Genomic DNA, 13,465 nt, shown 5'->3' on the forward strand with positions numbered 1-13,465 from the left:
GCTGTGGGCCGATTTTGACGTCTCATACCGGGTCAATCAGACCCACAAAACACATGTCTTTCACAGCAATGCGCAACGAAAAGAGAGAACAACAGCACAACTCATCACGAGACTGTGCGCAAGAGACTGCGATGAGGGATGACATCAAGCTTTGCATTGTGCGATCGAATGAACGTCTGTGTGAAGGTCCACGTGCGTGCCGCTATTGCCGCCTCTTCTGCTTCAAAGGGCAAGGTCATCGTACGCATCAGGGTCCTCGGGCTCCATCATCGTGCCCTCGTTCTCCACCATGGCCGCATATGCCACAATCTGCTTCTGAGCGTCCTCTTCGCTCTTGACCTCGTCCTGGCCGAACGGCATGACGCTCAAATCGAGCGCGGCCTGCATTGGGTCCGACAAGGCTCGCATCGTCGCCGGCTTGTCCGCTCCCGCACTCTGCTTCTTGCTCGGGTTGAACTTGGCGCAGCGCGCTTCGCTGAGTCCGTACAGCTGCTTGAGGTGGTTTCGCAGCAGCAGCGTCGTGCCAGCGATGACAGACATCTTGGCGACGGTGACGGGATCCACCTGGGCTTTGGAGCCGGCGGCTCCCTCTTCCTGACCTCTGCTTGCGCCTGCTGCCGTGCTTGGATCATTGCTGTTCTGTGCCGATTCGTTGCCGCTCGCCGCCATCGGCTGAGGCAAGCCAAATATCTGGGTCGGATCGACTGTGTCAGCAAATGGCGGCGGGGCATCGCTCGCGAGCTGCAGCTGCCACTCGCCTGAGAGCCAAGGGTTGCGGGACATTCCGAATGGACTTATCAAGTCATTGCCGGCAAAGCCAACCCCTGGCGGTGGCGGTGTCCTCATGCCGTCCAGCGAGTCCGTCATGGCCGAAACGGTCAACGCATCCTGCTTGGGCAAGTGCGGTTGCATCATGTAGAGCACTTGCATGCCCGAGACCGCCAAGATCGAACGCAGCTCGCCGATGACGATGAACAGCTCTTCCATCGTCTTGTAATCGAGCGTGGCGAGGTTGTCAGCCATGAATCGTGCGAACAAAACTTCGTCCAGACTGCAGTCCGAGGCGGCCGTGTTGACATCGAGCGCCTTGACAATCTGCTTGAGGAAATCGAGTCGCGTGGCTCGACGATCTCGCAGCAAGCTGTACCATGCGCCGAGCACCGCCGTCGGCATATTTTCAACACGGAAGCCGCGCAGCGCTTGAGCCCCGGACAGCTGCAGCTGGAAGCGGAATGCAGATCGCGCGGTATCGAGAAAGCGTGCGTGCACCAATGAGGCGTGCTTGGAGGCCAGATGGCTGTGCAGTTCCATGGCTCGACTTCGCAGCTTGCGATCCTCGAGCGTCTCGAGCGACACGAGGTAAGGCACACACTGGATCGGATGAGAGAGACCCTGCATCACGGTATAGCGCAGGATGTCGATCGCAGTACGCTGCAGCGGTGGATTCGAGACCTCCAGTGTCGCCTTGAGCACATCTTCGGAGTAGCGCTGCATCATGGCCGAGCCTACACCTGTGTCGGCAAAGGTCTCCGTATTGCCCACGAGAATCGTCATGTCGACGCTGCCGGCATCAGGATTCTCCGGCTTGCGACGTCCAGTGCCAGCGGTAACGACCGCATTGTCCGGATTGCGGCGTGCAGAATCAGCGCTGAGAAAGTCAAGGATGATCTTGAGCAGAGTCGCGCGATCCTGCAGCGAGCCTGAGGCGAAGATGTCGTCCATCATGTTCGAAAGAGATTGACGCGTCATCAGAGTGGGATGGGCACGGAAGATGAAGCCCAGATTCTGAAGGGCTACCGAGCGCACTGCCTCGCTACCGGACTTGTGGATATCGAGGAGAGCCTCTGACACCACGTCGATGAGCGGCCGCTTGCTCAGCGCGTCGATCTCGGGCGCCGTCTCGGGATACTTTCTCCTGATCTCGTCGAAATCAGCGTGCTCGCAGAGGGAGGCGGTCAAGGACATGAGCGTACTCCATGCCTTGTTGTCCTCGATTTTCTGACCTCTGAGCGCTAGTTGCCGCATTTGTTGTACACGCGTGAAGCATGCTTTCAGAGTCTGGATCAAAAGGCGGAAATTGTGCGTGTGCGTGGTGATGACGGCGCAGTAGCACGCGATGAGCTCCTGCAGCAGGTGTAGACCTGCCTTGGGCGGTGGTCGGTTGACGAGAGGGCGGAGACTCTTCTCGAGTGAGTCGGCAAACGCCAACGCCGTCTTTGGCATGTGAGGCAAGCAAGAGCGGAAGATCCTCAGGAGCAGGTCCATGATCTGCACTTCCTCGCCCGTTTGTGCTGCTTTGAGGTAGGGCAGGAGCAACTTGGCCTTGGAGATGGTGAGGATGGCGGGATTGGTGGACACCAGCAGCTGCACGATGCGGATGCGCTTGACGGTATCGATGCTCGATGCGCCGCTCGACTCGACGAGACTGTCGATCATGGAATCGCCGAGCTTCTGCAGCTTGGCGTGCAGCTCCGCTGCCTCGCCCTCCGACTTGTCCTTAAAGAGCCGTCGGAACACCTCTTCCAGGGGGGAAGGACGCTCCTTGATCACATCTGCGACCGCCATGATGGTCTCGATGGTGTCGGCCACCTTTCTGTCCGCCTCGGTCTCTTCGGACGAATCTGGATCCATGTCGAGAGCAACGACTTTCTCTTCTGCTTTGAGGGCACCTTCGACGCTTCCGTCCCTCGATGGGGAAAGACCCGCAGGCTGGACCGCAGCGACATCGGATCGCAATGGGCTTGCTTTGCGTCGAGCACCCAGACGACGTGTGTCGATGTCCATGTCGAGCCACATCTCGCCGATGGTGAGAGCGGCCATGTCCTGAACGACCGTATCTTCGTCGTTGATGCAGCGCACAATGCGAGCGCAAGCGTCGATGCGGATCTTCGGATCGTCCGTGGCCTCGAACAAGCTTTTCAAGAGGCGGACCATGCGTTTGCGCACCGAGAGACCGGTGTCGAGCACCCTCGCAGCCACTTGCTTGTAGTACGTGGGGATATGCTGCGGCTTTCGGAGAAGGTAGCTGCCAAAGAGAGCGACTGCACTGTCTCTGACTGCATTACTCGAGTCTCGAAGACGCACCTCGATGGCGCTGCGCATGGATTCCTCATCAAGTAGATCGGGGTCAATTTGTGCGATCCGGTCGATACCGCGTAGGGCTTTGCTGCGATTCGCGATGAGCGGATTGTTGAGGCCTTCGACGAGCAGGTCTCGCAGCGTCGAATAGGAGATCATTGAGCTGCTCGCAATCAGCGCACGCTCCGAAAAGTCCATCGCTTTGTCGAGCATCTTGTCGTCGGCAGTGAAGACGTCGAGCGCTGCATCACTGACGGCCGAGTCGAGCCCTGATAGCGTCACCATCGCTGCATCAAGCTCTTCGCGGAAGTGCTGGAGCTTGGCAATCGGCACTGCGCTGTCGTCTTCCGAGTTGTGAAGCGCAATCATGTCTTCCTCCGCCTTGGCCCAAGCGTTCGCCAAGTCTCCCTCAGCCTGAACCATCAAGAACTCGAGGGCACCCTCGGTCGACAGATCCTCGCTGCTGCTCTTGGCGAGGAACTGGTGGATGAATTTGTACGCTCGCACATACTCTCGGATGGCGGTTCGATCGCCTTCGCGCAACGCTCGCAGCATCGAGAGGAAATCCCACGATGTCCACTTTCGGCGCTTGCTCGGGCTGCCCGGTTCCGACGTGCTCGTCGATTGAGATGGCTCGTTCGTCGGACTGGCCGGTGTGTCGACGTCGGCGGGCTGCAGTTGAAGCTGACTTTGACGCAGTCTCGCAGCGACGAGACTGAGCTGCTCGAGCGCCACCCCCTTGGCGTCAGGGTGACTCTTGGGATCCTCGAGGTAGGTGCCAAAGACGCGGCAGAATGCGCTGAGCATCAGAGCCGCTGCGGGCCATTCCGGCAGATAAAGAGCGCTGAGGAGGTCTTGGATGAGCGACTCGATCACATAGGCGTGGCTCATCTCCTGCGACGATTTAGCCACTTTGTTCTGACCGATTCGCTGCATGAGGTAGCCTGCGATGGATCGAGCCGATGCATGGGCGCCCTCGAGACCTCGCTTCCAGATGGCAATCTCGGTCTCGCGAGCATGGTTGCTGTCGGGCTCGCTGGTGGCATTGTACGCTTCGATGACGACTTCGAGCGTCTTGGTTCGCTCTGGATCAGCATCGTCTCGGTCTTCTGCTTCGTCCTGGTCGTCGTTTCCCCGCGAAAGACGATCTGCTGCGGATCGAGCGTAGCTGGCCACGCCATGCGAGGCGGCCTGAATGAGTTGCAGCAGGAGTGCGTTGATCGAGTGGATGCCCTTGCCGTTGCGCAGGCTATACTGCCGGCGGTTCTTCTTCATGTCTGTCAGCTTGGTCAGAGACGTGAGGATCTCTTCGATCATCCACTGTCGTTGGTCTGGCGCCTTTGCAAAGATGCTGCGAAGCAGATTGAGCGCTGGCAATCGGAGCGTCTTCATCGAGTTGGTGCCACCGAGAGACTGCAGCGCAGAACGGCCACGCGCCGAGGCTTTGGCTGTTTCGCTGGACGCGCCTCCTCCGCCGGTCGCTTCAGGCTCGAGCACGAAGAAGGGGCCAAGCGCTAAATAGACGGCGCTGATGACGATGGAGTCGGACAGGGAAAGCGATGGCATGCGTACCATGCGCTGCACCAAGAAGAGCGCTGAGCGGAGGTGCGCAAAGAGGTCCGAGAGCGTGTTGCGACAGAGGATGCCGGTGCTAGAGGAGGTTGACTCGTCTCCATGGGCGGTGGCGGCCTTCTTCTTGCGGGCCTTCTGCGGCGCCAGAACGTCCATCAGCAGGACGAGATTCGCATGAGGCGCAGTGGCGGCGCTGCCTGAGCACGCTTCGATGAAGGGCAGAATGACCTTGTCGAGCGATACCTTGACGGCGTCGAAGGAGGAGCGGATGTGGTCTTCAGAGAGGATCTGTTTGGGAAGCACATCTCCGGTGAGCATAGCGAGGCTGCACTCGGCCGCTAGCAGAGCACGGTCCATGACGGCAAAAGTGGCGTTGAGCTGTTCGAGCTCTTCGTCGACGGAGCCCATCTTTTGAGCAACTTGAGCAGGGCCGTCCTCTGCCTGGTCTCCCTCTTTTGGAGTGTTGGCACCTCGCTCGTCTGCGTCGGCATCGAGGAAATGGTCAGGCGAGCGGGAAGGCTCTGGTGTCTTGGAGGACGACTTGCCGCGATCCTTTCGACCCTTTTTCTTCTGCTTCGTCGGTGAAGCTGGTTCCGAAGCCAGGGCTCGGTTGGTCTGAGACGGAAAGGGGTCGAGGTTCTCGCCGACACGTACTACACGCTCTAGAATGGACAGAAGTCGGATGACATCCGGCGCAGGGATCGTGCCCAGGCTCGGATGGGTCGCTGGTTGAGGTTTGCCTGACATGGTCGCAATTTCGTTGTGTGGGCGCGAGCACAAGACGATGAGCTTGATGAGCTTCTGAAGCGCGGCTGTGCGCAAGACCAGAACCGATCGAGCACCGCCCCCAGAGACGGCCGGCGACTCGATGATCTCGAAGAACGGGTCAGCGGCGGACGAGAGGCTCTGACCGGGAAGTATCTCGTGAAGCGAATCGCGGTCGGGCAGGGCGTCGTCGGCCTCGAAGAGATCTTCGATGAGACCGCACAGCTTGGCGATAGGCACCTTGCGTTGTGAGCTCTTGACGGGGCCATTGCTCATCTTCGCCAGGCTCTTGGGACCCTCGGGAACAGGACCAGCCTCGAGCGTGTCGATCATGTCGAGGCCTTCCCATTCGCTCCCTTCTGCATCTATGCCCGAGTCGCTATCTTCGACGATCTGGTTCATGAGATCGGACAAAGACTTGCGGTCCTGCTTGTTCTTCTTCTTCTTCTTCCTTTTGACTGACTCGTTCTGACTCGAACGTTCGTCGAAAGGCATGGAGGCTTGCGAGCGGAAGCCAGGATGTGATCCGTAGTCGTCGACGTCATGCATTGGAATGTCGACCGTGACCTCTGGCAGCATGTGCATGTCGTCATCATCATCGTCATCGTCGTACTTGACAACGACAAGGGCCTTCTTCTTGTTGTTCTTTTTCAATTTCAGAGGCTTAGGCTGCGCAGCTACGAGACCGCCCTGCGACGAGCCGACCGGCGATTCTGGCACCTGGAGATTGAAGGTCGGAGCTGGAGCCGCTCGCTCGTCCTTGAGCTTCTTGACACGCTTTTTCTTGGGCTTGTCGGCGGCAGGCGAATCCTTGCGTTTGACCGGAGCGGTGGCATAGTCCGAGGCTCGTGTGGTCACCATGCTGTCTTGGTTGTGGTACTGGGAAGCAAGGCCTTGGTGTGAGGTGCCGTTGATGAAGGATGGCTGAGGCGGCAAGGATGATGAGGAGGTGCTAGGGTGCTGCCAGAGGGAAAAGTGGCCGTTGGGCGAAAGAAAGTTGAGCGGGTCTGGGCTTTCTTGGACCGACAGTGTCTGTGAGGCCCGCAGAGGTGGAGTCTGCGGCTCCTCAGCAGAGGTTTGCATTGCGAATGTGCCCACAGAGAAGGCGGGAGAAGGGGCCGACATGGCGGCTGAGCCTGTGGCAGCAGGAGGAGGCCTGGCAAAGATCTGACTGGGCGAAGCATACTGAGGCAGCGGCGCAGTGCCGATCACGGGACCTGGAGCAGAGAGGCTGTGCCGAGGAGGGCCTACCGCCGCAGCTGAGCCGAGATCAGAGGTGAGGATCGAGTTGGGCTTCAGCTTGACTGCAATCGGCTTTGCCTTTGCTGTCGGATGTGCCGATGGTGATGGTGGTGGCGGTGGGAAAGTCGCAGTGTGATTCAGCTGGGCGATATGCGGACTCGACGACATGGCACTGTCGAGCGTGGAAGGAGCCGAAGAGGACGAAAGTGACTGTGAACTGGGCTGAGGATACTGCCGTGACGTGCTGGAGTGCTTTCTTGCTACTGACAGGCTCGGAGAGCCCGGCTCTGTCAATTGCGGCATGTGATGTGATGATCCCATGGACTGTCCTGAATTGGGCACGCGTGACGATCCAGAAGCATGTGCTGGTGAGGCTCCCCAAGCCATGTCAAGACTGCTGCTACCCGTGGGAAGTGATGCAGGACGTGGACCTGACTGTGCTGCTGACCTGTTGCTAGCATAGATGGGAGCCGCAGGCGTGTCGAGGAAGTCTGCACGTCGAGTGTTAGATGGAAGCTGTGACGAGCTGCAATGCAGATCGAGGTTCGATGCGGAGGAGGAAGAAGCGGATTGCGGTAAACGGTGCGGAAGCGTCCGAAACAGTGGGCGCAGCAGAAGTGAAAGTGCATCAAGAGGGTCAAAGGTCAGCGGCAGGGTTTAAACGCCACAAAATGAAGTGGCAGAAAGTACTGAACCCCAACCAGTCAATGTTTCGAGGCGAGAGTTCGGACCAGCCGAAGGCGGCTTGTCACAAATGTGATCGCAGAGAACCGCAAAGCTGAACTTACCTTTCTATCGAAGAGCGGGGCGGATGCGCTGCAGCGTGACTCGAAGCTTGATTAGGCTGCACGTTGGAATAAGGTTTGCTCTGATTCCATGAGGCGAGGCTAGAGATCGGAGCAGCATTCTGAGTATCACGCTGAGCAGCTGGCCATGATGAGACTTGCTGTCCGCTGCTGCTCAAAGCTTTGTTCCACTGGTTTGACAGCGCCAGATCTGCAGCCTGCATGCTTGGCACAGGACTCCCAGAAAGGTCGTCGTTGAAGTGATCCTGACCAGAAACACGCCGAAATTGTGCATTGGGCGTGGGTGTTTCGAGCCCAGCCATCAGATTGAACGTCTTGCCCACTGGCTGTCCTCCGCTGTGGAACATGTCCGACATAGGCGACTGCGACATGGCCAGTCGTTCTCGCGTGCCCGTGGACGGCGCATACGGCGATTCGTACGAAGAAGCATGCTGCGGCTGCAGATCGTGTCGTGGAGTCGTATGGTTCGAGACAGTGTTCGACGGCGGTGCGAGCGCGAGCGCGTGGTGCTGTTGGTACTGTGACGGTCCCGCGGAGGACTGGAAGCGTTGCTCGACGGGCGAGGTGACGTTACCAGGGTCCATCGATTGACGCTGCAAAGGTGATGCAGCAGACGCCGCCATGTAGCCTCCATTGTAGTGCTGTTGAGGCTGACGCTGCTGGTGCTGCTGGTGGTGATGCTGCTGCGGCTGCGGCCTCAGATGCTGAGGATTGCCATGCGGATGAGGCCCGACATTGTGCAGCTGAATGTTGCCAAAATGGAAACCTGCACTTTCTCGACTCATGGTGTTTGGATTGAAGCTGGCAGTTGGAGAGTGCTGCGGGACTTGAGATGGGTGGCGGCCTCCATGGCTCGATGGCGGATAGGTCCCAGAACCTGGTAGCGAAGCTGCTTGGCTAGGACCAGCGCCAGACTGGTAGCGCGGCGAATGGTCCATTCCGTTCATGCCGGCGTACGGCGATGGAGCCATAGCTGCAGCATGTCCATTGCGGTAGCCAGGAGACGTTTGCTGGGGATAGAGCTGACTTTGGCTCGACTGCTGATGCTGCTGATGAAGTTGGAGAAACTGCTGCTGTGGAGGGTGTTGCTGTTGCTGCTGCTGCTGCTGTTGCCGAGCTGGAGCATTGTACGCTGGGTAGGATGGCTGTTGGCCAGCATACCAACCATTCTGACCATTCATTTTGGGTCACCGGGGTCCGCGTCAGTGGTGGCAGCGGGTCGACTGAACTGCGCAAAGCGCGGGTTATGAAGTCGAATTGAGCCCACCACTTCCCACCAACATGCGAGCTGGCACCTTGTCAGGGTTTCTGCAGGTTCGATGGCGTTTCGTGTCGGTGCGTCGTCCAGAGAGAGTCGGCTTGTTGTTTCTATAAAGACCAGCTCGACTCCATCTCTGGCCTCTATTCGAGCTTGAGGATCTCGAAGACGTATTAGGTTGAGCTCTGCGGTCCGTAAACACAGGCTCTGTGCTAGCGGCGTGGTGAATCTTGTGCGCTGATCGAGTCCAAGCTTGGCGCGCTGGATGAGAAAGTGCCGAGCCTCGAGCTTGTTTCGTGGACCAATGCCAGGATGAAAGCGAGTCAGTTCACCAAGCTCGAGAAGCGAGCGTATGCGTTGAGGTCGATTCAGGGTTCCGGCTAGGTCAGCTCAAAATCGCCTCTCGCGTGCCTCAACACCAAAATCGGATCGCTTTCCGTTGCAGCTGCAGCAAGCTCTCGAGCTCTCGCCTGCTTTCCGACTTCCGCACAAACACGGAAGAGCCGGCTGGCTGGCTCTCCTGCTTGGCTGCTTGTCACATTTCCTGCGCCTGTTCACGGACCTCATTTCAGCGCAGTCACAACCGAGTCAATCATCCTAACCACCAACAATCACACCACAGACTCGTCTCTTTCCGATCCATCATAACTCTTCTGTGACTTCGCCCCCTCAAGACTCGTTGTTGCTTCTCTTCTCGCTTCTTTCTGGTATCCGCATCCTCTTTCGTTTCGTTCAGGCCCCCGGATCACGTTCGCGCGGTTTTGTTGTCTTTTCCTTTTCACCAGGATAGCTGGCGCTGTCGGCCATGAAGCGCAATTATCCTTACACTGGGCCTGGCTCGCAGGGGCAAGGTGCGTCGCAGCCAGCCTATGGCCAGCCGCCGCCGCCTGCTGGTCCAGCTCCACCACTACCATCCTCGGGCCTATCTCAAGGTGCTTGTGCTAACTACGGATACGGCTCTGTTGCGCCCGCACGTAACACAGCTCCTCCCTCGAACGGTGCTCATCCTCCGCAATGGAATCAGCAGTGGCCACAACCACAGCAACCGCAGCAGCCTTACTATCCACCACAGCAGCCTAATGCTGTCAGCGCACCCGGCGCAGGCCAATTTGCAGGGCCACGTCCTCCTTCGCAGCCAAGGCCCTATCGTCCCGTGGCCGGTCCCATCGCAAATTCTTCCTCCGTGAGCCAGAGTGCAGCTTACAGTCCTCACCAGCCTCAGCAATCCGTGCCCTACTCGTATCAACCTCAGGCTTCTCCCATGCACTCTCAGTCCGCTTCGTCGCATCATCATCAGCCAGTCGCGCCTCCCGCTTATGGATACACTCCGCCAATGACTCCGAACCAGAATCTTTCCCCTTCGCCGCATAGCAGCAATGTCCAGAGTTGGCCTGGTGCATATGCTCCAGGCAGTCAGGTGGGTCCGCCGAACAAAAAGCCACGCTATCAGGCTCCTGCCGCGAATGCTCCAGCACCGCCAACTCAATATGGCCCACCTGGTGTCGTGCCCATGGCACCCGCCGGAGGCCATATGGCTGTTGGTGCAATGAACCAATACCATCCGCCGCCGCAGCAGCAGTACGGCTGGCAAGGACCTCACCCAACTCCCCCGCAGCAGATGAATCAGCAGCCCGTCCCAGGTCCTTCAGCTCCGCACGGTCGAGTGCCATCAGTAAATGGCTTCAACGCCAATGTTCCCAGCCAAGGAGCTCCATTCGTACCTCCGATCAGGAACGATACGGGAGGAAAGGGAGCTGGCGGTGTCGGTGGTGGAATGAATCGAAAAGGTGCTCAGAATCGCGGAAGCATGCAGACTGGCCAGCGTGCTGGACTTCCGGCCAATCCGACGGCCTCTGTCAATGCCGCGCGCGCGCCCAATGGTCAGACGCGCGCCTGGGGTGCTTCTGGCACCGGCGATCCGTCCGATCGGCGTGTGTCTTCTGCTAGTTCCGTGCACAGCGACAAGGCGCTTCTGCCTGGTCAAGCGAAGAAGGCAGTCCCAGGCTCGAAGGTCGTGATCCCTCCGAATGCTCCACGTGGGCCGAGCAATGCTAGGAACCAAATGGCGCCGAACGCGCCCGCGACAGCTTCTCAGATTTCGAAAGGTGGCGGTGCAGCTGCACAGAGCGCAGCTGTGGCTGCTTCCGCCTCTGGAGACATCGGAGCCAAAGACAATGCGGCTAGCTCGAAGCGAGCCCACACCGACTTTCGTATTCTGGGCTTGGAGATCAAGCAGCTGGACTGGTCATGGTTTGCTCCCAGTGCCCTGGCGAAAGCAGAAGATAGTAGCCGTGATCCGACGAATGAGGAACCCGACTCGACTCAGAACCCGGACGAAGGTGCACAAGAGGCAAAAGTAGCCTTTGCCGTTGCTGCCGTCGAAGACCTCTCTTCGAAGGGTCACGACGCCGAGGCTGAAGCCTCGCACGCGCAAGGCAGTGCTCGGCCTGATGGTCGCAACGACGAATCGAACGAGACCAAAGGCGAGAATTCTGCCAAAGACGAGCATGCCGATACAAACATCCCGGACCGGGGCAACGCGGGCGAAGTTGCAGGCATTGACGCTTCGGACGCTGCTGATGCCGCCGCGGATGCTGATGATGATGGTGATGTTGATGCTGATGCTGTTGCCGATGCAGACGCGGATGCTGATGGTGACGATGACGCCGATGCCCACGCCGGTGATGACGAAGGCGATCCAAAAGCAGAGGGCGAAGACGCGCAGGACGCAGGGGACAATGTCTCTATGTCTCACGCCGACGAGACTGCGCCTTCCGAGCACCAGCATTCGGTAGCATCCACGCCTGAGCCGAGCAGCGAACGGTCGAAGGACCCGGCTGCCAAAGACAGCGGCTCTGCAGCGCAGAAGGGTCCCAAATCGAAGGCCGAAGGAGCGAAACTTGCGGCGAATCTTCGAGATTCAACTAAGCTTCGCCTCTGTTTCGCTGCTATGTCCAATGCGGGGCCCGAAGGCGCTCCCACTGGTCCGAAGTCTTCCAAGATGCAGGCTCTGAAGACCGAGACTGAAAGCAATTTCCAGGAAGAGACGATAGCCGAATTGACAGTGCCAGATCCGAATACTACGGAAGAAGCAGAGGCGCGGGAGCCAAGTACGGCTGAGACCAAAGCTGACGACGTAGGACTCGCACAGGAACTTACCGAGATCAAGAGCGAGCCCGAGCAGCCTCTAGTACAGACGAGAGAGGACAACATTGCGTTGGGCTCTGACGACGCAGAGGCTCCTCCCGCCAACACGTCTACCGAGCTTGCTGATGCAACAACGGCCGTAACAGACGCCAATGTCAAGGAGAAGAAGAAGGAAGACGTCGAAGAGGGTGGAGCAGCCGAGAAGAACGTGGCGGTCAAGCAGGAGGATGATGAACAAATCGACCAGATCGCTGCCGAACATCAAGACGACGAAACCACAAGCGAAGCGGACAAGAACAAAAAGTCACGATTGACAGCCGAGCCGAGCCCTCCAGCAAAAGGACCACCTCAACTCTCCTTGAATCGCATCTTCCTCTCCTTTGCCGCCAACAGGAAGCGCCTCGCTATCGACGCCGAGGCGGTCAAGTCGGTCAAGATCCATCGTTCAGAACACTGGATTGAGATCTGCATCGACGCATCGCAACAGGACGACCACGCTCATCGAAAAAAGGGCGGGGAGTACCTCGTCTGCCGCGGTTCGTTGCTCGAGAAGCGAACCAAGGGGCAGGAGAACTACACAGCGGTATCAAGAACGGACATTGCCGCCGCCTGGGATGCTGCCAACGGCGACGCTTCGGACGATGATCATCTCGAGCTGCCACCCTTCTTCCGTCTCCCCTCGTCGTCCCCGGAGCTGGTCCTTCACGTGCGGCTAGACCCCTCCGCGCCACTACCCGAACCAGCCTGGCTGCGGAAAAACGACGTCGCCGAGCTGCTCGCGAATCTCCAGCGCGGGAGCAGCGCCATCGCGGGCCAATCGGATACGGCAGTCTCCGTGGCGACGGCGCAGCACGTCTGGGCGGGCAAAATCCAAGTCCTCGATCCAGACCCGCCACCGTCCATGTCGACATTCATGTACGAGTGGGTCAAGGGGTCGTTTATCGGGAGTCAAAAGGAGAGGCGGAAGTTCGTTGACGAGCTGCTCGGCAAGACAGCAGTAAAGGTGGAGGGGACCATGGTGAAGGTCGAGGAGGGAGCAGACGCGGACAATGAGCGAGACGCCCGAGTAGCTCGCAGCTTCGTAGAGATCGTCCTGCGTCTCATCAAAGGCGAGCGCGTGACGTCTACCATCGATTCAAGCGTCTTCACTGCCGCCCTGGCCTCGACCTCCTATACGTCATCCACCACCTATCCGGGCCTATTCATGCTCGGTCTGCTTGAAGTGGCCCTCGCTGCCGATCCTGCCCAGGTGCGAGAGCAGGTGGATCGCATGCTGATGGCCTTCCCGCGCGCAACACTGGTCAAGGCGGTCGATCTGACGTGGAAAGACGTCGTCGAGTCGGGGAGGAAGGGCGAGGCTCCCATCCCTGCAGCTGCACCAGCACCGGCGAGACCAGCCGGATCGCAGCGTCGACAGCACCAGAATGGGCGACAGCATCATCACGGAGGAGGCGCGCAGAACCGACACGGCAAGCGAAAGCGCGGTTGACCGTGTCACTTAGCAATTTGAATTGTCACGATCTCTCTCGAGTGCGGGCTGTGCGATCTCAGACGGCGACATGCAGCACCCCTCAATTCGAAAGTGAGAACGAGTCTT

The 13,465-nt window shown here is 58.8% G+C and overlaps 2 protein-coding genes across 2 annotated transcripts; one reads left to right on the top strand and one right to left on the bottom strand.

The window, feature by feature from the left end:
• Positions 1 to 222: 222 nt before the first annotated feature.
• Positions 223 to 8,644, bottom strand: PSEUBRA_002261 (HEAT repeat associated with sister chromatid cohesion protein; the record flags this gene model as incomplete). Its single annotated transcript, XM_016435439.1, has 2 exons — positions 223 to 7,183; positions 7,446 to 8,644. The coding sequence occupies 2 exons, from the start codon at positions 8,642 to 8,644 to the stop codon at positions 223 to 225; spliced, it is 8,160 nt and encodes a 2,719-aa protein (XP_016293164.1).
• Positions 8,645 to 9,526: 882 nt separating this feature from the next.
• Positions 9,527 to 13,357, top strand: PSEUBRA_002262 (uncharacterized protein; the record flags this gene model as incomplete). The annotated part of the gene is made up of 1 exon (XM_016435425.2): positions 9,527 to 13,357. One exon carries the CDS (start codon positions 9,527 to 9,529, stop codon positions 13,355 to 13,357), a length of 3,831 nt encoding a protein of 1,276 aa, XP_016293165.2.
• Positions 13,358 to 13,465: the final 108 nt, after the last annotated feature.

This window comes from Kalmanozyma brasiliensis (genome assembly GCF_000497045.1).
Source record: "Kalmanozyma brasiliensis GHG001 unplaced genomic scaffold PSEUBRA_SCAF18, whole genome shotgun sequence".
Lineage (NCBI taxonomy): Eukaryota > Fungi > Basidiomycota > Ustilaginomycetes > Ustilaginales > Kalmanozyma > Kalmanozyma brasiliensis.